We start from the raw sequence: 25409 nt of genomic DNA, 5'->3' as shown, positions 1-25409 counted from the left end.
AATTGTCTTGAGAATTCCAGTAAAGAACTCAGAGAGGGATACTTATAATTGCAATAATTCCCTCCAGGCAGCTCACTTTCTCTAGTACCTTTCAGGTAGCAGAATACAGGCACCCATTTTGTGCATATACAATAAATTCACTCCAGTGACAAAAGCAATCATAACATTTACGTCCCTTCTGTCACTATGTAACATCCTTGACCCAAACAGTATGCAGTATGTTGCAATATCACTGTTCTGTTGGGTACGGTGGTGAGCTGAATTGGTCTGTTCCCAAGAAATTAGTTGGTCACTGTAGACACACACTTTGGCTGAAACCACTGAAACCCATTACTTGTGAAACATTATTTTCCCCTAAAAATAACCCTGAGAGATTTAACAGGTATTCAACAGTTATCTTACTTGTCCTGGGAGAAGAAAGGTTTCTTTTGTAGGTGTTGATTATTTCTACTGCTTAGATAGCACTCTCAGATTAGAGTCCATGTGGAAATCAAATGGGATTCAAAGCTGTTTTTCACATTAAGCTCTCAAAACCTGAAGGAACTTACGCTTGAAGGAAAAATTGAACTGACCTACCAGTATTCATCTTGAATCATAGTTTGAAGAACTTTAACTTATAAAACTCTCCACCAATGTATCAGCATTTAGAGCATAAAAGATAACTGTTAACTGAAGTAACTTTGAAGTATAAAGAGAACTTCTAGTTTAGACGTAGGACTGCTTTCCACCCTCACGCACATTTGTGCTTCAGAAAAGTTAGACTCACAAGACCTAAGTTTCTAAACAAGCTTCACTGAATGTAGGATAAGAGGGTCATAACTACCTAAGGAGGACACTGTTTAATAAACTCAGTGTTAATAAATTAGGAAAATGGCCTCTTAGTTAGGCAGAAAGAGTCCCACCTGTATTCAATAGAATGTGAAGGAAATCAAAGTTCAGGTCAAGAGAACTTTAATTTTCAGAAGTACAACAGTGCCTGGAAGCAACTTTAATGAAAAGTGCATAAAAGTAAAATAATTCCACAGTATTCTCTACTTCCCCAAAGTAAAAGCTATTAACACTTTATGTTTGCAGTATATTCTTTTCTTAAAATACTGTACTCATTTTGGCTGGGATAAAGTTAATTTTCTTCCTGGTAGCTGGTATAGGGCTGTGGTTTAGATTTAGGATGAGAATAACATTGATAACATCCTGATGTTTTAGTTGTCGCTGAGCAGTGCTTACACTAAGTCAAAGACTTTTCAGCTTCTTATACTGCCCTACCAGCAAGGAGGTTGGGGGGTGGAGAACACAAAAGGCTGGGAGGGAACACAGACAGGACCAACCGACCGAAGGGATATTCCACACTGCATGATGCCATGCTGAACAAAAAACTGGGGAGGTTTCATGACAATCTCATCCATTAGAAGCATTCAAAATGCTTTGATTGTCTACTGATATTGATATTGGTTTCTCTTACACTAAAAAAATCTTTTTACATTACAAAATCAAATATAAGATTACTAAAGAAAAACAGGGAACAATTTGGATTTTTTTATATGTATAATTTAATGTGTGTATATATGTATCTCTTTCTGCTTTTCAAATAGGCATCCCTTAAATCCACTACCCCTGAAAAAACTAAAAGCAAACCGAAATACAGCAACTGATGTTGCTTCAGTCCCACTCTTAGTACTCATTACTTTATCTGTAATTTTGTTTTGTAGAAGGCAGTTACATAACATGAGCAAAATAAAAACTTGGTACTTTGGAAGACAATTCAGTTCCGACTTTGTCAAAAGCTACTAAAAATTTATTTCCTCTCTAATAATAGAATATCTTCCAATATTATTATGTCATTTAACATTTTTAATAACACCGAAAAGGCAAAAGTGAAAAAACAAACACAAGATATGACATTTCTACTTCACTTTGAAGTCACAGCATGCTGCAAACCATTTTACTGTTTAAAATTACAAAGGCTATTTTAATATGCCTCAAGTTCCTGGGAAAAAAAATCTTAACATTAATAAAAAGAATTAACTACTGTTAATGTAGGAGTAAGACAAGCCCTACCTTTGAACTTTAAAGCAGGAAGTGCTCTTTAGACTAAAGCTAATTACTTTCATATATTACAGTAAGTCAGAGCAAACCAACATTTTTAACTGAAACTCAGATGCTGATGGAGCAGTTTTAGCTATTACTCTTCCAACCTCCATAGGTCTATTCTTCAGGATGTCTATGGTATGATATTCTATACATTTTCATAAACTTGAAAGATATGCTAAGATTACCCAAAAGTGTTTCTAGGCTATACACTGTATAAGTAAGGCCTGATCGTTTAAAAAGGAAGGATTATAAAAAAGGGCAGTTTTGCAGGAATATGTAAAATTAATTCTTCAGAAGATATGTTTCAAGGATACAGTATTCAGATCTGACTAAAAAAATATTTATTAGAAAAGCACATCCCAACTCTGACCTAGAGAGTTTACGCTACTTCTGGTAGCCATAACACCTTAAGATTGGATTCATTTTACTTTAGTAAATTCACCCATCCCTTGTTGAGGGCAGTAAAAACCATCTTCACCCATTGTGTATCTCAGTACTTAGGAATGTTCAATTTTTGAGGATTAATACGACGCTGTATTATTACCTACTGTTAACAGTAGGTGAATTAAGTTTTTCGGAGGCTGATCTAGCATACATGTAGCAGCTGTTTGTTAACCTAAACATTAAGATCTTGTGCCCAAATGGAAGGTAAAGAGTCCCCTAACGTACAGAAGAGTTTCAAGTATAAAACCTCACATTTTAATTTTTTCCCCCCACTTAAGTATGTTTTACAGTTTCATAACATATAGGCAATTTCATAGGATCATAGAACATATCAAGTTGGCATGGACCCATAGGGATTGAGTCCAATTCCCTGCTCCTCACAGGACAACACTGGAGCTTTAATCCCTATAGGTTTGGGAAGGGTGACACTATTTGAATATTTTAAACATGCCAACAAAAACTTTGATTTTGATCTTTAAGTTTAATTTACCACATTATCAATATTTTATTTTAGTTGATATTGGGCTGGCCTGAACCATCAGAGATGGCCACAACTATGCTATGATGAAAACCATTCAGCAATGTGTCAAAATCATGGCAGTAATTGATTATGGCTGATCACTATAATTAACACACCACCAGTGCTTGAAAACACTCAATGATTTGTAATCTCAACTTTTGAAGTATTCAAACTGCATCTAAATTTCTTGTAGTGTAATAAATCAAACTGAGCATTGCTGATACCAAAATTAAAACATCTAAACAAGGCATCATGAAGTCCTCACCAAAATGCTGACTTCAGAAGAAAGTGTGTGACAGTGGCCCCTTTCAGAAAGAACCTTTGTAAGAGTATATCTACCCATAAGTCATGTTAGGTGTTTATCAGTAATCCTATGTATGCAGTGTAATTACGAGAGCAAAGTCACATAAATTTAATTTTGTTTTAAAGAATGAAAGTTGTTTAATTTATGAAAAGTAACTGTATGTTGTTATATCTGTTTTTTCATATTGGATGACATGTCTGAACTTGAATACCAACACAAATTATGGTAATATGTGAAGCAACAGTTCAGAGTATTTTAATCATACAACCATAATTCAACCAAATGGTTTTTTGCTATGCTTCATGAATAGAAAAAAAACAAATAAAACCAAAATACTGGGGGTTAAATCCATGCAACCATTACAAAAGGTCACAACCTGAAAAGAACCCCAAAACATTATCAACAACTTCAATACTGAACAAAGGATCTACCAAAGAGTAAAACCAGCACTATAGAGCTGTTTGCTTTCTGAAGGTGCAAAATTACTACTAAAACCTGCTAGAGCACTCATTTGCAACCACTAATAAATATTAAAATCACATTTTGAATACTTCCTGTAAAACACACCAGGAAATTCCATGAAATGATTCTTCACAGTACTTCATTCACCATTTTTGATGAACGTACTTTCCAAGTTAAAAGCAAGCGTTATGGGATTACCTGCCTTTCACAGAAGATCACACTTTAAACACTTGTATGGATTCTAAAACGAAACTTAGAGCTAAATCACTTGGTTTAGGGAGCTCTTAATACCTCTCTAGAGACAGCAATTTGAATAGCTAGAATAAGAGTTATAACACACACAAGATCAAGGAAGGAGCTCTCCTGCAGTTTTCAATCGCTCCAGTTTTAATATGTAGCCAAATGCTACAGAATCAGCTGGTAGTTTAAAAAATGTTACTGTGACATAATTTGGAGCCATGGTTGACTCATGACAATTTAATGCATTCTTAGGGCAGTGGTGAAAGATGTAGGAAATAAGGTGTATACAATCTAAACTTACCCAGAAGTAATCAGTTCCAGTTCCCTGAAAATGCTCAAGAGACACGGCAGCATGGTATACTCCGTTTTGGTAGGCATAATATTCTAGACTTTCTTACTTCTACCAGTGAAACACCTTCTCATTAAATGTGAAGCTACAGCTCCTTTTTCAAACATCTATTTCACTTCACTTCTCACCTCCTTAAAGTCTCATCCCACCTAAAATTATAGCTGAATGTTACTTTCCATAGAAAGGGCAAACCCGAATTTTTATTAACCCAAACGGGTATTCTGATTTTGCCCAGCCTATTTCTTCATAAAGATTTTTAGTATTTTTTATTTTTATTGCTAAAGTGAAGCCATGAGAAGCTTTCTTTTCTTGGAAAATGCATATATTTGATTATAAATACATTTCCCAGGCAATGAAACTGTGCATGCAAACACGATTTCCTGTGATCAGGTACATCCAACCAGAGGCCTCCCAACCTAAGCTTCTAGCTAAATTCAAATTTCCACAGATCTTATACTGCACAGCTAACAAATACAGACTTGCATGGAAGCAAAAAAAAAAAAACCAAAAACAAAAACCAAAACCAGCTGTGGCAAAAGTTATACATGGGCTAGATAACCTTTAGCATTGACTAATTTTTTTTCTTAGAAAAGAAGTTGTAAGGATGCAGTAATCCTTCAGATACGACAACATCCCAGGTACCTGCTGTCCAATTACAGTATCTGGTGTTTCTTAAGCATATCAAAACTAAGATTTGAACCAGACTTTCAAAATTACGATGACAGACAGACTTGCAAAAATATTTTCCCTTTTTTCTACAGTTCTTCAAGAATAAACATGAAGTATGCTAAGAGAGAGACCACTTGGGCCTTTCCAAGTAATAGTATAAGGCAAGTGTGGGTATAACGGACACTACATGACCAGCTAAAGGGACTTCAGTTTCATCCTTCCCATCTGTTCCATGTCTCTTATTCTCAAATTTCATCTGAAATTCATCCATCCCCTTCAAAAAAACAGTGCCACAGAGACAGCTGAGCAAGAATTCAGTACATGTCAAAAAGCAAACACCATCTGACATTTACAAAGGAACAACATAGAGACTAGGTAAGCAGTAAAACAGAGCAACTGGGTTTTGGTTCTATGAAAACTGTAACCAAACCCAGGAGACCACCCTCTGGAACAGGTAGGTCACACTGCCAAAAGCACTGAAAAAATTCCCAAGGCAGCAGCTGAAGTGAAACTGAAGAGACCTCACTTCTGTCTCTTGATTAGGCACCAGTGTTTCTCCAATTCCATAAACTAACACAAGGAACTAAATACACAACAGAGCTTTAATTTGGAGGCCTCAATTGACAGGAACCTAACTACAGAAAATTAACTTGCATTAGGGACAGATGAACAGGGTAAACGCCAGGCCTATTGCAAGAAAGCAGTAGGAACATGCAGGTAAGAGTATTAAAAGACTGAACAGCATCACCTGTTCTGCAGGCAACTAACCTTTGCATTGGCTTAGCTGTAAACATGGGACTGCAGCTTAATGTCGGTAGACAGCATGCTCATCTCGCTCACTGATGAGACAGTACAGCAAGAAAGACTGCGTACAAGCACTCCAATAAGTGATTAAAACTGCTTCAGAAAATCACATATTAAACTTCTGAAGACAACTCAAGTATCTAGCTGAGCAGATTTAAACATGACTGCAGGTCGGCTGTATGTTACAAAGCATCCAGAGGCAATGCCTGCTTAATTAGGTCCCCCCATCTCCATAGACCCATATCAATCCTGACAAGGCTACTGATGAGGTGATAGTGTTAGAGGCTCCTTATACCATTGAATGTTTAGTCGTGTCAAACTACAGCCTCAAAAACTGCTTTAACACTAGAATATTCAAATGGCCCAAGGAAAGCACCATTTCTAGATCACATACCACACTTTTCCACTTTGTTTCTTCAGAAAACAACATGTTAATATCTCCCTACAGTTACAAATGCCCAAAACAAAGTTATTGAAGGTAAGGGTTAAGGTTGCCAGTAAGATCTTTTGGATTTTCAGAAAGGAGCAAATTATACAATTTCATATATATTCAAGCCACTGAGAGCTACAAGATTTAGATGTAGGGTATGCAATGCAATACAACTCTCCCAGCAACAGCAATTTTATTCAGAAGTTGACCAAACCTAGCCACGGCTTCCATAATAGTGGTGATACAACTTGGCAAACAATGTACAGTTCTAACCTAGGGACTTGAACTCCAGCATGATGGGAAGTTAAATGTATTAAGGAATGGCAAAGACCGACATTGGCTGATGGAGGGTCTTGGAGAACAAGTCAGACAGTCATCTACTACAACAGCAGCATTCTTAAAAATGACTTGAAGACAACCTCTTGGGGTCCCCTCCAGACTTTTTAAAAATTATTTAATCTGCATGTTAGATGTAGTCCAACCTGATTTATCTATGCTTTTCCTCAACACTTTCCTACAAATACTGCAGAACAAAGTAGAAAGTTCTGTTTCTGAGACAGAGGGCTTGTCCAAGGTATTACCCTGCTATGGTACTGTCAAACTAGATCGGTGCTTCAAGGAGCTCTTCAGAATTTGAAACATCTCTCTCCCTCCACTGCCTTCACATTAAAAAAAAAAAAAATCACATGTGGGCAGTTCCCAGAGGAAGTCTGCTTCCTCAAAAGCTGTGAAACCACTGGATTCTGACGCATTGCTAACCCTGGTGAACAAGAAGTGGTTAGCTGGTTGGGCCCCCAGCAAGAATGGCTGGGAGCACTATCCGAAAGTTAGAATTTGCTTTCTACCGCTTCTCAGAAGACATTAAAAGGACAACGAGCTAGTAGTTTTGGACTAAGAGCAACATCTTAATTTGCTTTCTCCTGTAGTTACCCCAAATGTAGAATAACAGTTCAGCTTTCCATAAGGAACGATAACAGTTAGTATTAACCTGTGTGTCCAATAAATGCATAGAAATAGCATAACAATTTTTGCTTTAATATAAGGAAAACACAAAATTGGTCCATCCAGCTTTATAATTAATAACTGAGCTTCTGAGGAGAAAAGGGGCATCTTATCTCCAGACCAATGAAAGAACTATTTTTTTAACTTGTCTTTACAGTGTCCATTCTGAATTATATGCTGAAAAGGGTGATGAGGAACAGAATTAAAACTATTTCAAATCATCCTAGCATGCTACACCAACCTTGGAAATTTTCCCCCAACATACCAGTAAATGAGCAATGTGTATGAAGGACAAAATTTGACACATCACAGCCAGTGAATCAGCTAGATTTCAATGGATTATTAAAAGCTTTGTAGCCCAAATGTCAAATACATGCCCTAAAAAAATCCTAGTCCTTGCAGAATCACCTCAACTCTTTCTTTTTATGACATTAAATATTCCACCACATTTCAAATGCAGATCTGTGTAAAGCCATCACAGGTGCTGGAGCAAATCCAATGAAGAGCAATGAAACCAGTGAAGGGTTTAGAGAACAAGTCCTATGAGGAGCAGCTGAGAGAACTGGGGTTGTTTACCCTGGAGAAAGGAGGCTGAGGGGAGACCTTATTGCTCTCTACAACTGCCTGACAGGAGGTTGTAGTGAGGTGGGTGTTGGTCTCTTCTCCCAAGCAAGAAGTGATAGGACGAGAGGAAATGGCCTCAAGTTGCACCGGGGGAGGTTTAGAAGATTGGATGTTAGGAAGTATTTCTTCACCAAAAGGGTTGTCAAGCATTGGACCAGGCTGCCCAGGGAAGTGGTGGAGTCCCCATCCCTGGAGGTATTTAAAAGGCACGTAATGTGGTGTTTAGGGACGTGGTTTAGTTGTGGACTGGCTAGTGCTAGGTTAATGGTTGGACCTTGAGGGTCTTTTCCAATCTAAATGATTCTATGATTTTATGATTCTATCAGTTCAGCTGTATAGAGGCTGCCAGTGATTCCCAGATAAAGCACCAGCCTTCACTATTCCAAAAAGTCATTTGCATTTTAGACAGTGTCATCACAGCATTCAACTTCCATGTGCGACAAGCATTAGCTAAGAACCCCAAACGAGCCCATTCTGAGGAATAACAAGAGTAACAAACTGTGCCTTATCATAGGAAACCCTTGTTGAAAGTTACTTGAAATTCCATAAAAGAAATTGCTGCTTTTTATGGGACAACAGTTGATGTAATGGTTCCAACTACTAGTATAATCTACAGAAAGTTGTATTAGTCATGTGACGTGCATTAAAAACATTTGTAGAGACTGAACTGTTAAAAGCCAGTGCAGGTCCCCCAGTACTTTCCAAGTTAAGCTCTTACAAGTGCAAATGGCTTCTAATATGAGCTTAGCAGAAGCTTGGCTGTGTTTCACTGTGCAACTGCATGATGACCAGTATGAACAACAGAAAGCACAGGTCTGCAGCAGCCCAGGCTACTTCAGCTTAAGATCAAGGGGCCACTCTAATCATTCTAGTCAGTTTAAAGAGCTTAGAATCTCGGTTCAGTGTCTCTACTATTTATACATATTTATTATCCTCTGAAAGTGAATTATGGCCAAATACTTTTAATGCTTTTACTGCTTTAAGTGGAAGATTGTTTAAAGAACACTGTGCTGTTGCACTACATAAAAGAATAACCAGCTTAATTCCATCAGATGAATGAATCTTCTACAATAACAGAAAGTTTACAAAAATCTTGGAGGTCCCCTTGACTAAGCTAACCTTTTTCATATTCAGTACTTTTATTAAGGTAAATTTTTTGCATTTGATGTCTGATTAATATCCAAAACATTTCTTGGAACACCCCTTCTCCTTTCAATAGCTCAGAAGTCTCACATGAAAGGTTTACAGACATCCCCACAATTCATATAGTGTAGAAGGCAGAATAGAATGTTAGCTTAAAACAATTCAATTCCCAAATCAACAACTGCATCCAACATAGAATTATTTATATTAAATTTAATCTTAGCAGGTAAAGAGGAACAATCTCTTATTGGTCCATCATTTGCATTTGCAGTTCCACTATTTACATAAATTAACACCAGACATTCAATATTTGTCCTGCATTTGGAGTAACAATAAAACACACCCCACTCCAAAAGTGACTAGGAAGAACATCAAATAGTCAAAGTAAACAGTCAATAACTTTTAGAACTTTCAATAAGCGGTGAACTACCTGATCTCCCAGGTATCTGCTATCAAAGAACATATGAAATCAGACTATGCTACAAACAAGATGTGACAACAGATGTTCAAAACAAGGGTCAGAAGATAATTGTATTAAAAGAAATACAATCTTAATATAAGATCTGCCTCAAACAGAATGAGCTAATGAACAAAGTTCCAGTTCATAAATATTTCATCAGCTAGCCCATATGAATGGAAGGAAGCAGATGTGGTACAACATTTAGCTCTGCATGAAGAAATCTGGAAATAATACAAGCTTTCCCAAACTATCCAGTTGCAGTAACATTCATAGACATTCTTCTAACCTCATCTCCTAGACCAAGTTCACTTTCTTATAACATTCCATGCATCTTTGTAAGATTGCCTGATCTTTATGACTTAACCAATTCAGTTCAAATTGTACCAAGTAGAGTACAATACATTCCTACAAGCTGAGTGGAAAAATAGCTGGTTCAGGAAGGACCTTAATGCCCTCACTGACAGAGACAACAATGAATGCGCAACCCTTACTAGTTGCCAGACAATTTGTGTGTTAACTCAAGTTTTGAGGCATCTTATTTACTGTTTAAGCAACTTATTTAGAATGCAAACCACTTCAAAACAGAAAGAAATGCAACCTGGGATAAAGGATATCTTTTTTTGTCATGTGAATATGATGGACCCTGAATGAAGGATCAGTCCACAAATTTAAGAAAGTCAGATGTACCATTTGAATACCAAATGAACAGTCACAGCGTTTCTTCACAGAAAGGCATAACTAACATTAGACAGGATCAGAGAAGTGAAGACAAGTGAAATTCATGCAGCACTAGGGCTGTAAGGAAAACCATTTTACCTTGTAAGTGGCATATGAAAACATTACACAGCATGAAATCCTGTGACCAAATGATTTAAGTGGGTTCATATACCGAAAATGCACTGTTAACTTCCTCTTTTCAAATAAGCAAGTTGTAACAAAAAGCAGCACATACAAATGGAGACAAAACATTGCTTGAATTAAGTACTGCCTTGTAAAATGGATCACCTTTGTAATACGAGTCAAAGGGAGAACAGAAACAGAGTCTTGTTCTCCCCAGGATAACATTTACAGGCTCTGTAACAGAGAAAGCTTGTCTTCCTACTTTTACTTCCCCTCACTCTGCCAACCTAGATGGGTTTTCAGTCATCTGGCAAAAGCAGAGGGAAACCACACCTCTGAGCAACTTCACAGTGGAGATTCCATCACACAAAACACTTAAGCAGCTGCCAAAGCTAAATCCCACTCCTCCCTGTCTGCTGAAGGAATGAATTTTTTTTCTTGCCGGATTTGCTGCTAATTGCTCTGTAGCTGGAGCTCACAATAATTTCTTAGTGGTCACTATTACTTTTGCTACACTGCAAAACTCCTGGAACTTTCTCCTTCAACTATCTTCTCTATAATCAGAGCATCCTCTCTTGTTCAGCAGCATAAACAGCATTTATTTGATGTTCTGAACTTATCTGGAGCATCATAATCTTATTAAAAAAACCAACATAGTAATACATTTTGCTAATGGATAACTTGTTCTAAACATTTGTATCTCACCTTTGACAGAAGCAATTTCACACAGGAAACATGGCCCTCATAGACTGCTGATAGGAGTGGTGTGATATTATGTTTGTCTGGAGCCTGTAAATTGAGACACAGTTATTTCAAGCACAATTTCACACAGCATTAAAGGGTTTCACTTGCCTTCATTCTATTGTTGACAAAACAAAATTAAAAAGTTAAGGATTTAAGAATATTATCTAGAAATGCATTCCCTCAAACTTTTTACTCTCCTTTTTAAAAAGAGAAGTCATTGTTTAAAAAAGTTGGGTAACAGCAAGATATTTCTTCCACAAGACTTCTAGGTATCTCAAAGTTTGTCTATTTTTTTAGGCCAATGACAGAAATTGCAGGGTTTCAGCTGACAAATTTTGCCCAACTTAAAAATAGTACTCCTAATTCTCCCATTTCTCAGCAAGCCTGACTTCAGAAGCCAGTTTTGGCTGAAACATTGCTTGGGCTGTCTTCTCCTCTCTAAACTATAGTCCTGGAAAGAATAAGAAATGGAGCAATTGAAATGTTCATAATTTTTCCTCTCCAGTTAGAGCTCCTGAGGAAGAGAGAATCTTTCCCAACACCAAGGGAAAAATCCAAGTGATTTTATTAAGGACTAAAGCTAAGATATGTTGTACATTAACTTTCAGACAAGTATTCTAAAGCACAGCATTTGGGGTATATGGCTAAAATATACAGAAACTTCACTTTATGGAGAACTACACTATTTTGAAGTGCCAGTACAGCCCAGCCATGTCTTTTCATGACAAAAAGCTGCCTTCTGAAGTTCCTTCCCCAAACGTAATATGCATTTCATGCAAACTTTCTTTAGATGTGATTACCAGATTTATTTTTCTAATCATGGTCAAATTAAATGTAACTTTTTATAGCTACAAACAACTTTTCCTAGTGTATCCAAAAAGAATAAAAACATTTAATAAATGTAATTTTAAGCTTCTAAACTCTAGGAGACCACCTCTCAAATAGTTTTAAATGCATCAGTTTGCTTAGTCTGATTTAAGTCTTTCAGTAACCATACAGGCACTTATATAAATCCCTTGTGTGTGTGTCTGTGGGGCCGGGGGGGGGGCACAGGGGGAAGGGAAGACCCTAACACCTGTTTGCAAATTGATGTACATACATTAATATCAGCTCCTTTCAATAGCAGAAACTCCAGAATCTCAAGCTGTCCACAGTCTGCTGCATAGTGAAGAGGCTTCCTCCCACCTTCAAGTGTCCGGTTGACATCTTCACCCTTCAAAGTAAACATAATCTAGTAAGCAAAATTTTAGAGCTAACACGCCAAGAGCAACTTGAAAAATTCCAGCATCTTCAAATACGCTGAAGAATGTTCCATCCAAATATTTAAGTAATTGTCCAAGGACAATGAAAATCAACTTGCTCGATTTCTTTTCCCTCATCTATGCATTTAAGACTGTAAGACAACCTTGGTCCCTCCTTCCACACTGCATCTCAAGTGTAGTGAGTACTCAAGTGCACTAGGTAACTCGTGATTATAAAAAAAAAAAAAAAAATCATTAAAGTTTGTAAAAAAAATGTTCACGTTGGCTCATTTTGCTTCTCCTTCCCCTCAACTGGGATCCTGGTTATCTGACTAAGTTACTTTACCTCCTTCTACTCATATTGAAGCTTTGCACACTGAGAAACCAGATGCATAGAAATAAGTCAGCATCATAACTACTAGCAAGTGAGAACAGACTCCATAACTTAAAGCCCAGTTACGAAACTGTCTGTTCTGTTTTATAAATAGCACCTGCCAGTTCAACATGACAAAAAAGTCTGAAGATAGTCAACCAAATCAGGACACAGGAAGTTGTGTTCTAATGCCACTCGTACTAGTGGATTGAGACACCTCTTAAGGCGTAAACAAAATTTAATTTAGTGAGTGCCTAATCAGCTTTGTTTCTTCACCTTGGGTTGTGCAACTAAGGATAAACTGATTTGCTGCACTTCAGTAATGACAAGAAGTTACTGGAAACCAAATACTGACAAGCTATGTGGTAAGTAACTTCTTGTTCTTATGTGCAAGTAATGTTAGTATTTTAGGGAGTGGCTAAATTTGTATTTTACCTCAAGTCCTGCATCACCACAGAAAAACAATCAAAATAATTTCAGCTGCATCAGCAATTTATACTTCTCTACAGAGCTCCTCCAGTTCCCTCACTCCTGCCTCAAATCTCTAAAAAGTTCATGGAATACAGGACTTGATATATATCTTCCAGACATCATCTCCCTTCTAAGAATGGAAGAGGAGATTATCAGACAGAAATTTTATTCTGCATTCAATGTTCTATATTAGAGTCTTATACTACTGGCCAAGCAACAAGACAACCCCAGAGTTCTACCCTATCAGTACAATATTCAATTCTTCTCATAAAATACCCTGTTGAAAGTCAAAAGCAACACAACAGTGTTTAACTTAAGGTGTTTTAACTAAAACACTGTACACTCTGTGGTCTCAGAGGTCAGGAACTCATTTTCACATTCAGCATCTTGGACAACAGAAAAAAAAAAAGATAGCTTTACTTTTATCTATGATATGCAGAACAGCAACAAATTGTACTTCTAAACAAAGTCCACCACTATCAACGCTGTACAATAGTTCATAACAAAATTCCAATATGACTAACTGAAGGTCTATTTCTTTATCTGCAAACTGGTAAGCAGTACTGTGATGTAACCTCCCTTCTCGTCTGTTGAATTTCAATGCAAAATGTTGGTGGGGATATGCTAACAACTGTATTCCAATAAAAAAATAAAATACTACGTAGATCACTGCACACTAACAGCATACAAATAGCTACAGTGGTCTGAAAAGCATATAAGGAAGCAGCATATACCTAGCTTACCTAGGAAGCTAAGCTCTACCCATATTCTTATTTGCACCTTGCCACTTCCTGTCACTTTAAAAAACAACTGGCATTTAAATAACATATGATGTTTGCAGATACGTAAGGATTGGGATGCATAAGTTTAGGAAATCAACCATGTAAAAAACGCACAATCACTACCTCAAAACAGGCTCTAAAAACTCCTGTAATGTCTGATGCATGCTAAGACATGGTAAATAAGGGGGTAAGGGAGAAGGACAATCAAGTTAACTCCTGAAACAGCACACAGTAAAGCTACAAAGTTCACATTCAAAATTTAAAATCATCATGTCCTAAGACTAGGTCAGTCCAACAAATCTCCCCTTCCTTAAGCTTATAAATATTATTTGGCTCATTGGCTTACACTATAGGATTTCTTTTTTTTTCTTTTTAAAGAATATACCACAGATCCCTGTGTTCTCTAAGCTGGTTGTGGAATAAAGTCCTCCTCAACAATGAACTTTTGGAAGCAGAAAAAAGCCCACAACACCCAAACACCAAGTTTTCTAAGTTTCCCTTAAAGATGATGAAAGCTTGTTTATAGGGGAGTAACTAGAAAAAATTCTGCAAAGATGTCCCAAATACAGACTACAAATTAACAGAACAAAGATATTCAACAGATTACAAAAATATAAAAAAAGCAAGTACCCCTAGGTTCTGCAGTAAACAAAGTCAAATATCCAGTTGTTTCATGGGTGTGAAAAGCCACTGTAAAACATACCACTGAATGTATATCAAACTTCATTTGGCCTTTCCTACTCTGAGTCCAAGACATATAGAAGTAGGAAGGGAAGACAAATCAAGCCACTTCATACACAGGATTCAAACCCTGGCACAAGCACCTGCTTTACTTGCACATATGTGCTCAAACCCTGGCACAAGCACCTGCTTTACTTGCAGTCTCTAACACATATGTCAGAAAACTTGCAGCACTCTTCATAGACAGTTTCTCTCTGGCCTTTAGGTCTCCTATTTATATTGCCTGGGGCATCTCCCAATAGGAAAAGCAGTGGTCTCCAAAGGTGTGTGAAAACCTGAAGAGATGTGCAAGACAATCCACTGAGGTGTGAGAAGAAAATATTTTTTGCACTGTAAAAATAATGTTTATTTAATCTTTATCTCACCTTCAATTTCCATTTTTGGGTATGTTTTACAATGTGTGTAACCAATTAGCACAGTAGTACATGTATATAATTCATTTATAAATATACAGATATTGATGGTGCATGCTTAATTTTTTTTACTGATTGGGGTACGTGATCAAAAAACATTTGGAGACCACTGGTCTAGAGCTCTATCTGTATCCATGGAAACAATTAATTAATTCTTTTTCAGAGAGAGTTTCATGCTGGAAGACAAAGCAGTTTCAGTGGAAATTTTATAGGGCAACTAAAAAACCCCTAAACCTTACCCCTATCTGCAAATTATTCAGCTTAAAGATGAGGTATTATAAAACTCGCAAGAATATCCTTATAGTTACACTTCTGCAAAGAGAAAGTGCCTTTAGGCATGGAAATACAGACTTCTAATAGAATTTCAGTTAAAGATACAAAGTTTCAGTCTTTACACCAGCTGCCATCTGTGTGCTTAATTAAGTATCCAAGATACAAGTTGCATATAAAATCACCTATAAAATGGGAAAGTTAGAGAACTGCTTAAACCCTCATGATCCAAATTGGTAGTACACTGGTGACAAAGACAGCAGTTACCACAGCTGCAACAATAAACCTTTTACTTGGCTAGACAGTGATGTGAGACACATCTAGCATCCCAGATAAGGTTGTCAATGATTATCTAAACAAGCTGCTGTTCTCCTTTAAGTTTAGGAATATCCAGTCCTATGGGTTTTGATTTTTGTCTTCACTGGATAAGCACTCCAAGTTAGATTCTCTTGCTTTTCCACTTGAAATATCCTGTTCAGCTAAGCCAGGGAGAGACGTTGACTTATGTGGGCAGTTGGGTTCTCAGTCTTCAAAGACTGGCCAGCCACGACAGATCACATTTTGTATAGGAAACACATCTATATATGGTGACATCTAAAAAATGAATGACTAAAGAGTGCATGAGAAAATTCAAGTAATTAGTAAAGAAATTATATATTGTAGCTATAGCAACAAACTCCAAAAGCTGATTCACATCTTCATATGATAAAAGAAAATCTAAGCATAAGGTCCAGATTTGACCCTCCTCTCAAATAAATAAGGCAGCTCTGGTGAAGGTGTGGCTAATTACATCAACCGAATGAGACAAAGTGGTCTCAAGCCCTGAAATTACTGTGGTTTTGAATAATACTGGCCAAAGACATCATATTGAATGTTATGAACTTGTGTATCAGCAACCTTATCAGGTGACTATTCTCAGTACTGACCTCTGAGACAGCAAAGTAACCAATATTTTGGTAGGCTGAAACTAAGACTGTACTAAATACCTGCTAAAGGTTTCCTTTAAAAAAAGACCATACTCTGCACAGGTATATGGTCAGAACCCACACGAAGTGCCAAAGAGCAGCATGATATTTCCTTTACACAGGAACAAAATCTTATGTATATTTGACAAAAAATGACAACACTCTCCGAGGAAGTTTTATGGGACTTTTGCCATCTTCTAGAGTCTAACAGAGCAGCAACAAGGTTAATAGTTATGAGGGTACTTTGAAGGAGATGTAGTAAGTCAGAATCAAAGAATCACATCAACTTCTAAATAAAATATACTTTCAGTCAAAGGCCACACCTCTTCTGAAAGAAGGTTATTCATTTTCACTTTCTAGAGTGGACCTACAAATTCACTAACAATTGTGCAAATGTTTGTGCAAAGCCTCAGAAAATAATTTGCCCTTGCAAAAGGAAAGACACATCACCTCTTTAATGACCTTCCAGAATACATTGAGTTTACTTAGACAATTAAGGCTAAGTCTGGCATGAACCACACCAGTAATGTTTTTCTTCGCAGATCAAAGACCTGGAGCACCAGCCATGCAGTAACATTAAAAACTGGTTCAACACATGGAACATCAGAACCAGCAGTTAGTTGGTATCTGCTTTTATCCCCTCTATTAAAATCTGATTAGAGGTAAAGAAAAGTCTCTCTGTGAATCTCAAATTACTAAACTAGAAAGTATGAAAGAAGATTTTTTTATAACACATTGATCTTGCATCCTACTTAGAAAACTCACATACATGGATAACAGCAGAATATTCATTTAGAAGGACTTTAAGTATCAGCTTCAGTTGAAAGCTAGCTATCAACTTTTCACTGAAGGGCAGGAAAATAAAAACTTACAGCTCAGTTCTAAATATTTTCAAGAGTTTTCTCTGTTTTTTAACTAACTAATAGTAGAGTTCACTATAGCATCCTCCAAATGCAGCTATCGCCCACTTTTAGAAAGGAGCAATTCAACCCATAAAAAGATTTGTTCTAATGTCTAGAGTGAGTACTGTCAAAATTACTCTTGAACTTAATTCTTCCACATTCCTCTATCAAACATTTTCCTTGCTCTACATTTTCTTGCCAATATACCTACACAAAACCCCTTGTTGTGCCTCATGTCCTTTTCCAGTTTAACTCCAGTCAAGCTTTGGGTTTTTTAGTTCCATCCCTGCCAACCTTGGGAAAGGGCCTACATTCATCCTGGGCACCCACCCCCAGTACCACTTTTCACATTCCCCCTCTTTGTATCTGGGCTGAGAGAGGAGCTCCCTAACAGCCAAGCTGCCCTCCTGTCAAGCCTGCTGGATGTCCCAGAATAATCTCGATGGATCTGCACCTCAACAGCTGCCTTTAAGTTTTGTCAAATTTAATTCCTTATTCCTTTGCAGCCCTAGTTAAAAATAATGAATCAGATTTCACTGACTTGGTCCCTAATGCACATTATGACATCAGCTCATTGAAAATGTTGAATCACAGAATCATTAAGGTTGGAAAAGACGTCCAAAGATGATCAAGTCCAACCATCAACCCAACACCACCATGCCTACTAAACCACATCCCAGAGTGCCACATCTACATTTTTTTTGAATGCCTCCAAGGATGGTGACTCCACCACCTCTCTGGGCGGCCTGTTCCAAAGCTTGACCACTCTTTCAGTAAAGAAATTTTTCCTAACACCCAACCCAAACCTCCCCTCACACAGCCTGAAGCCATTTCCTCTCGTCCTATCACTTGCTACTTGGGAGAAGAGACCAATACCCACCTCACTACAGCCTCCTTTTAGGTAGTTGTAGAGGGTGGTAAGGTCTCTCCTCAGCCTCCTCTTCTCCAGACTAAACAACCCCAGTTCCCTCAGCCGCTCCTCGTAAGATTTCTGCTCCAGATCCCTCAGGGCTTCATTGCCCTTCTCTGGACATGTTCCAGCACCTCAGTGTCCTCCTTCTAGTGAGGGGCCCAAAACTGAACACAGTATTCGAGGTGCGGCCTCACCAGTGCCGAGTACAGGGGCACAGTCACTTCCCTACTCCTGCTGGCCACACTATTCCTGATACAAGCCAGGATGCTGTTGGCCCTCTTGGCCATCTGGGCACACTGCTGGCTCATATTCAGCCAGCTGTCACCAATAATGAACAAGTTTGGTCATAAATTACAAGTTCTAAAGCTCATTATATGGGAGGCAGATTATTTAACCACAGCAAACTTACACGGCCCTTAAACAGCCCCCACCTTTTCTGTAGGCTCTGTTACACAGACTGTATTCCACGCCTCCCTGGTTCTAGTTTTATCTGCTAACTCCCTCCTTTCCCAGTTCCTGCCAGTTTCAAAAGCATCAAGACTTAAAGCCAAATGAGCTAAACTAAACTCATCTAGTGCCACTCTAGCATCCCTACTGTATACTCCATGTGCTTTAATCACGGGCTTACTTTGCAGTGGCACACCAACTGAAACCGAATCTGAGCCAGCTATTCACTTGGGCACTGTGGTTTGCCAGTAGTGTGCTCTAGAACATTATTGCCATGCTATTAATGCCACAGCTCAGCCTTCAGTTCAGCGTCGATTTTGTCCTGTGCAGCAGTTACAGTATCATTACTCCTATCCACAGTTTGATCCTTCCCACCCCTGCATCAGAATTAGTGGCTGAACAAAGAATCCAATGAGGGAACTAATTAGTCTGAAAATTAACTTGGTAATTTTCTTCTTTCCAGCTGAAACTTACTTCATCTGATTCACCATTTGGCACCTAAACACACCAGAAATAAGCAGCTGGGATTTACATTGCAGTTCTACCACAGGAATAGAAACTGAAAATTGTGACCTCATTAAATCCTATTGCATAGGTTAACTGTTATTAGTAGAGCAGTATCTGTAATACTGGTGGCATTAAAATGCTCTTTCAGATTTAGTAACAACTCCATATCCCCATCTGTACTTATCCTGTCATGCAGAAATAACTTCATCTCCCCATTTCATGCGCTTCTTTCATTCCAGTTTTAATGAAGGAAACCAGATTCCATGCAGTCAGATGTCCTTGGAGCGCAGGGAGCATCCTACAAGAGCTACATTACTGGGTAATTCCTGTCTCCATTATTCTGGAAAAAGATGAACTCACTGTACAGCCTGTTGCATTACTTCCATCTCTTCGCATACAAAGGATAGCCAGTCTTATAAAGTATTAGACAACTCTGACATTTAAATACAGCAATAACTTTATTGTTGTTGTCTGAGTGGAAAAGAGGAAGGGTGAAAAAATCCTCTTTCTAGAAAGAAAAGGTTAAGTCCTATGGATGAGATATTTTTAATATCTCACTCTATATTGAGAATACTGCATCCAAACACTTCATATTTTACTGTCTTCCCCGCAGGCCTTTGTTCACACAAAGGTTGTAGTTATTTCTAAAAAGTCAAAGAGATTAAATGACAAAGTTCATCAGAAGTATTTCCAACCAATTTTATTGTACAGATATACAGCAAAAGATGTTAAGAATTCAATTTATGGAAAGCAGAAGCATTTCAGATTTTGAGCATTTATATTCCTCAGGGATAGGAACAATAGGCAAATACGTGCAGATGAAAGAAAGTAAATTTTAGGTATTGTGCCTTTTTGTTTATTTGTCACATCACAGTGCATGGCCTTTATGTCAGAAGGATCACGTGTAATACTCCTTTATGCAACATTAGCAACTTTCTTCACTTCAAAGTGCATGGTGTAACAAAAAAAAAAAAATCATCCTGGGATTTTATGCCGGAAGAAACATTTGAAAACAAACAGGTGAAATTCAGTGTAGCATCTGCTTTCTATGTACACCTTCATGAGATTACTTAAAAAAAAAAAAAATTCCTAGTAGATCGCTACATAAGCTTTGATACACCCAATAGCAATGATGGATGTATAACTGAAACATAAAATCTTTCTTACATCATGATATTCTGAATCCAGAGATCTCTCTCTGATTGAAAATACCATGATCAAGTGTCCTGATTTAATTCTAGCTTTATAAAATGAAACTGGCAGAAGTAAACAATTTATGCTGTTGGATACAATCTGAGGACATATTTTACCATAATAAAAACTATACTGGTATCCACTGAATGAAATCTTTCCTACCAATCCAAATAATTTTTATTTTTTACACCTAACTAATTGCTTGAAAGAGTAAGTTTTATGATTTTAAGTGGAACACATAACCTGAGCTTTGAAATTACTTAAGAACAACATATTCTTTAGTCTTCTAAAGGGAGAGCAAGCTCGGACAAAACTACACCTTGAAAAAAGTTCTTAGCCACATACTCAAGCAGGGTTTACCAGACAATCTTGTACTTCCACAATGGGAATGTAGGGGGTATGGAGGAACTACTGTGTATTGATCTTCTCTTAATACTCCCCATCCTTTTCTCAAAAGTTTGAGTCAGCTCACACCCTGTCAATCATTCTCCAGTATTACTTATTCCAGATTCATCCATTTCCATAAAGACTATTTAAAAAAAAAAAAAAAAACCAAACACCAAAACCAAACAACCTAAGTACTCTGAAGATAAAAATACATTTAGCTATCTTAGTCATTCTACCTGTATTCTCAAAATGGTTGTATTTTAAGTACTTAAGCCAAAGTTCACTGCTTAACCTGTGTTTGTTTCAGCTGTATATTCATAGCCTTTTCAACTGTTTACTGCTGTCACATGCCAGCTCTGAGGCTCATCTAATCCAAAAGTTACCTCTCTAGCACTGCAGATCTAAACACCTTGACTGAGAATCCTTAAAAACAATACAGCAGAAATAACTGAAAAAAAAAACAGTTTTCTACATACTTTTATTCTTCAAGGTAAATCATTATACAATGTCTAAAATAACTGTGAGCTTAAGAATATCTTAAGTCAAACAAAAACTTCTGCCCTTATTCAACTTGCTGTAACAGTAAAAACTTAAGATGATGTTTTTACATACCTAATCCGTGGGTCAGAAACACTGACAGTAATGAGGGAAAACTCAAATACCACGCTTCCCGAGACCTGACTAATAATCTAAAAATATAAGGACAGTTTAATTCTACAAGCTTGTAAGTCTAGTGACTCATGGAGTCACAGACTATTTAAGGCTGAAAGGGAACTCTGGATGTTATCCTGTCCAGAAGTAGGTCAAATCAGATCAGGCTGCTCAGGACATCGCCCAGCTGAGTTTCATACAACTCCACCCTTCCCAGGGCTTGATCATCCTCACAGTGAAATATTTTTCTCTTATACCTAACTGGAATTTCTCACATTCTAACTTGAACTTTTGCCTCTTACACTTTCACTGTGCGCTTCTAAGCAAACTTCTCTATATCCTGGCATTGGAACAGAAAGACAACAATAAAATATTCACTTTATCTTCTCCAGGCAAAAGAAAACCCCCAAACCACAATTCTAACATCTCCTCGTATTTCCTCAGCAATCCTGATGGCCCCCAAACTCTCGACTCTAAACATGTTCCAGTATGTCAATGCCTTCCTTGTATTAGGAAGCTCAGAACTGGACACAGTACTCATACACCGGTTCAGAAGTGGCAAGAAGGGAAAAATTTCTTTCAACCCGCTGGCTGTTTTCTTGCTGGTACAGCCCAGTATGCTGCTGGCCTTCAATAATGCAAGGGCACACTGCAGACTCATCTGCAGCTTGATGTCCACCAGGACCCTGAAGCTCTTTTCTAAAAAGCTCCTACCTAGCCAATTAGTCCCCAGCTTGTACAGTTGCATGGTTTTACTTCTTTCTATCCTGTTGTCCTGACTAATAAAGGCATCCCATTGTCTAGGTCACCAATAAATGTAAAAAGTAATACTACCAATACCAACCCCTGATAGCTGCCACTGGTAACCAGGCACCACTTAGAAGTGATGTTGCCGATGACAATCCTTTGAGTCCAACAGCCCAGCCAATTTTACACCAACTTTACAGTCCATGTACCCAGTCCATTTACAACAAATTTCAACTTGGTTTCTCACTGTATCCTGACAGTGTCAAGAGGGTTCTAGGAGGAGGCGGATTTGCTCCATAGCCTCCCCAGCGACTGAGGCTAAGCTGACCTACCTACAGCTGACCTACATCTTCCTTCTCACCACTCTTGAATATGAGCGTAATGTTTGCTTTCTCAGATTCGCCAGGAGCATTGCCCTTTCTTCCTTGGCCTTCCTTTCATTATCAATGCACTAGCACCTTCTACTGCCCTTGAGATTCCTTGCTAGTTTCAACTTCAGCTGAAGTTGGCTGTCATACCTCCAACCCCTGCACATTTGTGCAATGTTTCTACATTCCTTCCAGTGGACCATTTTGCTTTCACCTTCTCTATAACTCTGTGTATTGGTTACAGATTCCTCAAAATACGTGACCAGGGACATAAGTTGTATGTCCAAGCAATACAGGCTACAGTATTGTTTCATCTATATTCAAATAACACCAAAAAAAGGCAATCTGATCTTCCATCATAGAAACAGAATTTTATAACTCGCCTCCCCTGAATTCTTCTTCCACTAATCCGTTGCTTAAGCAGAGAACTGGAGCCTCAAATACCCTGGTTTTCAGTTAACTTTCTTTAAAGACTCAAGAAGAACTACAATTGAATGCTATGAGTTCAAACACAAACAAGCTCTCATTTTTTACTTTTGCCAACACAGAAAACTAAGCTGAGGTTTACCACTGAAAAGTCAAATGTTACTACCTCAGTGTTCTTACTATTGGAATTTTCTCACTATTGAAACATTCCTTGGGCTTATGTCCAGAGAGCCCCAGATTCCTCATATGGCCTGATGGATAGTGCTTTCATCCTCCTCAGTCTGCCTCTGCAGTAGTTCCATATGTATTCCATTCTGTAACCCTGGTTCTCACTTTATGACTGCTAAAGAGCTGATTCACAGACTGCTAACCTTGACTAAAAGTTGGATTTGTAGGTGTCTTTTGTTCTGATATATGTATTTCTGTAAAACATGTTGAAGAAATCTGACAGCATTATAGAACACCAGTTCTTAACAACAGAGCTCACTACATAAAAGTATTCACCTAGTCTGCACTTTAGGCCTTCAGTTCAACAATCCCACAATGTTCCAGGTTTTTTTGAAGTGGTGCTGTAGTTCAACTGAGTTTTCTGCCCTATTTCTATAGAATAGTCTCAGGGTCTAAAAAGCAACACTGACTTTGAAGAAGTAGTTATCATTCCTGGCAAGTTATAAACTGATTTAGCCAACCAAAATCCATGGTAGCACTTTCACAGATCCTTGGATATTATGGATAGAAACACTCTTAAGATGAATTCAGTCATTCAGGTCTAATGGCTTTTCCTAAAAATCTTATTTCTAGTTTTCAAGTGCTAAAATTAACACTACTCAAAACACCTTCAAGTAACAGGGACAATAAATTAATCTCTTCTTCCAAAACATTTATACAGTTTTCTCTAGAAATTTTGTTATGGTAACTGAAATGGAACACTAGCCTGAAGCAAGTTCTGTTGGGTAGAGGAGAGAGGTAAATACCCATTACTGAAACTGACTCAGTTTCAAATTGCTACAGTAGACATACCCTCACATCAGCTGTCTTAATACAAACCTGAAGATGACTGTACCACTAGTCTAGTACTTCAGACACAAGAACCTTTTTTGTAAGCCTCTGGGTATTTCATCATAACCCTAGACAAACATGCCATTTTCACATTCCTGTCCATTTTTATTGATTAAAAACAAGAACAATTCAAATGACCAGGTCATAACACAATTCAGTGCAGCACATTATTTAAACTTTTGTACATTTTTTTTTCCTGTAAGAGGAAAAAAAAAAAAAAAAGCCTTTGACATGACACTTCAGGGATTGCAGAACTAAAAATCGGGCAGGGCAGATGAAAAAGATAAATCCCACATTTCCACTCAACCTGATGCACGCAAAAAACTACTCAAACAATGCAGGAGGCCTAAAGAGAAGCAACCATTTTCTGAATATTCTGCTCAGCAAGATTACCGAGTCTCAAGTTTTCTTCTGATTCACAAGAAAAATGACCTCGTTGCCCCTGGTCAACATTCAACCTAAGAGCAAGAGTGGAATACGGTGAAGTAACTAATAACAAAAAGGCTAGGTTAAGTACAAAGAGCAGAAGGGGAAGGAAAAAGATTAAGTGTTGTAACTTGTGAATTGTTTATGATTTTGAAGCAGATTTCTTCAGTTAAAAACCAGCAGTAAGTTCCTGCCAAAGCTGAGAAATCAACTCATTGTAACTGCAAGTAGGCAGTTTCCCATGGCAACTGCAAAAATTCTGTGCAGGATCCAAGTTTTCATGTAAATCCTCTATATTTTCAGAAATTACTTTCAGTCCACTAAATAAATTAATGTAATCCTGTCTCAGCCTGCCACAGAGACTACTGCTATTTTTGCTCAGTGGTTCAGCAAATTCTGACCATTCCAGCAGTTTTCCAGCTGCAGTCTGAGTGGACCACAGTTGTCTGTGGACAACTGACCAGAAGCAAATGACCTAGATTTATTGTATGGGGTAACTACTTTCCACTTTGAGAATTTCAGAAGATGTAGAAGTTCTTTGTTTCTTCTTTAACAGCTGAGAGAAACCACACTACCTAAGCCTTTCTATTGATTTGTGTTCACAAGTAAGAAATATTTAATAACGCCTTTTTGACACTGCTGGGGTTTTTATTCCCCATCCTCAGTTTCATAACTTAGAGCAACAAGGAATTTTCTCCCAGCTGTCTTCTTTCTACCCCATATGCTTTGGGGAATATTTGAGACAAGTTGCCTTTACACCTTCGTCTTATGGCATCTTACTGAAGCAAACAGAAATAGCAAAAACATCCACAAGAAATCCTGTAGATGATCAAAAAACCAAAATCAAGTTAACAGATGTTGAGAAGGGAAATTCTTGAATACAGAAGATTAGATCTCCGTGGAAGAGGCTGCAGACATCAACAGCAAGTTTTCATTGCTGTTCTGGGTCCACATCTAGTCTTTGCTATTAGTTTGCTTGCCATGTCCATCTGAGCTTCAGTTT

General features: G+C 37.8%; 1 protein-coding gene across 1 annotated transcript in view; it reads right to left on the bottom strand.

The window, feature by feature from the left end:
• Positions 1 to 25409, bottom strand: part of MTPN (myotrophin) — a 43064-nt gene that overhangs the window by 4870 nt on the left and 12785 nt on the right. The window contains exons 2-3 of the mRNA XM_009638611.2: positions 12223 to 12354; positions 11085 to 11168 (exon numbers count right to left, since the gene is read on the bottom strand). Of these exons, the coding sequence (XP_009636906.2) occupies positions 11085 to 11168; positions 12223 to 12354 (216 nt within the window). The remainder of the gene's footprint in view (positions 1 to 11084; positions 11169 to 12222; positions 12355 to 25409) is intronic.

Source organism: Egretta garzetta, unplaced genomic scaffold (genome assembly GCF_000687185.1).
Source record: "Egretta garzetta isolate BGI_Z169 unplaced genomic scaffold, ASM68718v1 scaffold180, whole genome shotgun sequence".
Taxonomy (NCBI): Eukaryota; Metazoa; Chordata; class Aves; order Pelecaniformes; family Ardeidae; genus Egretta; species Egretta garzetta.
The sequence above is the reverse complement of the archived record's forward strand: the minus strand, read 5'-3'. Positions and strand labels throughout refer to the sequence as shown.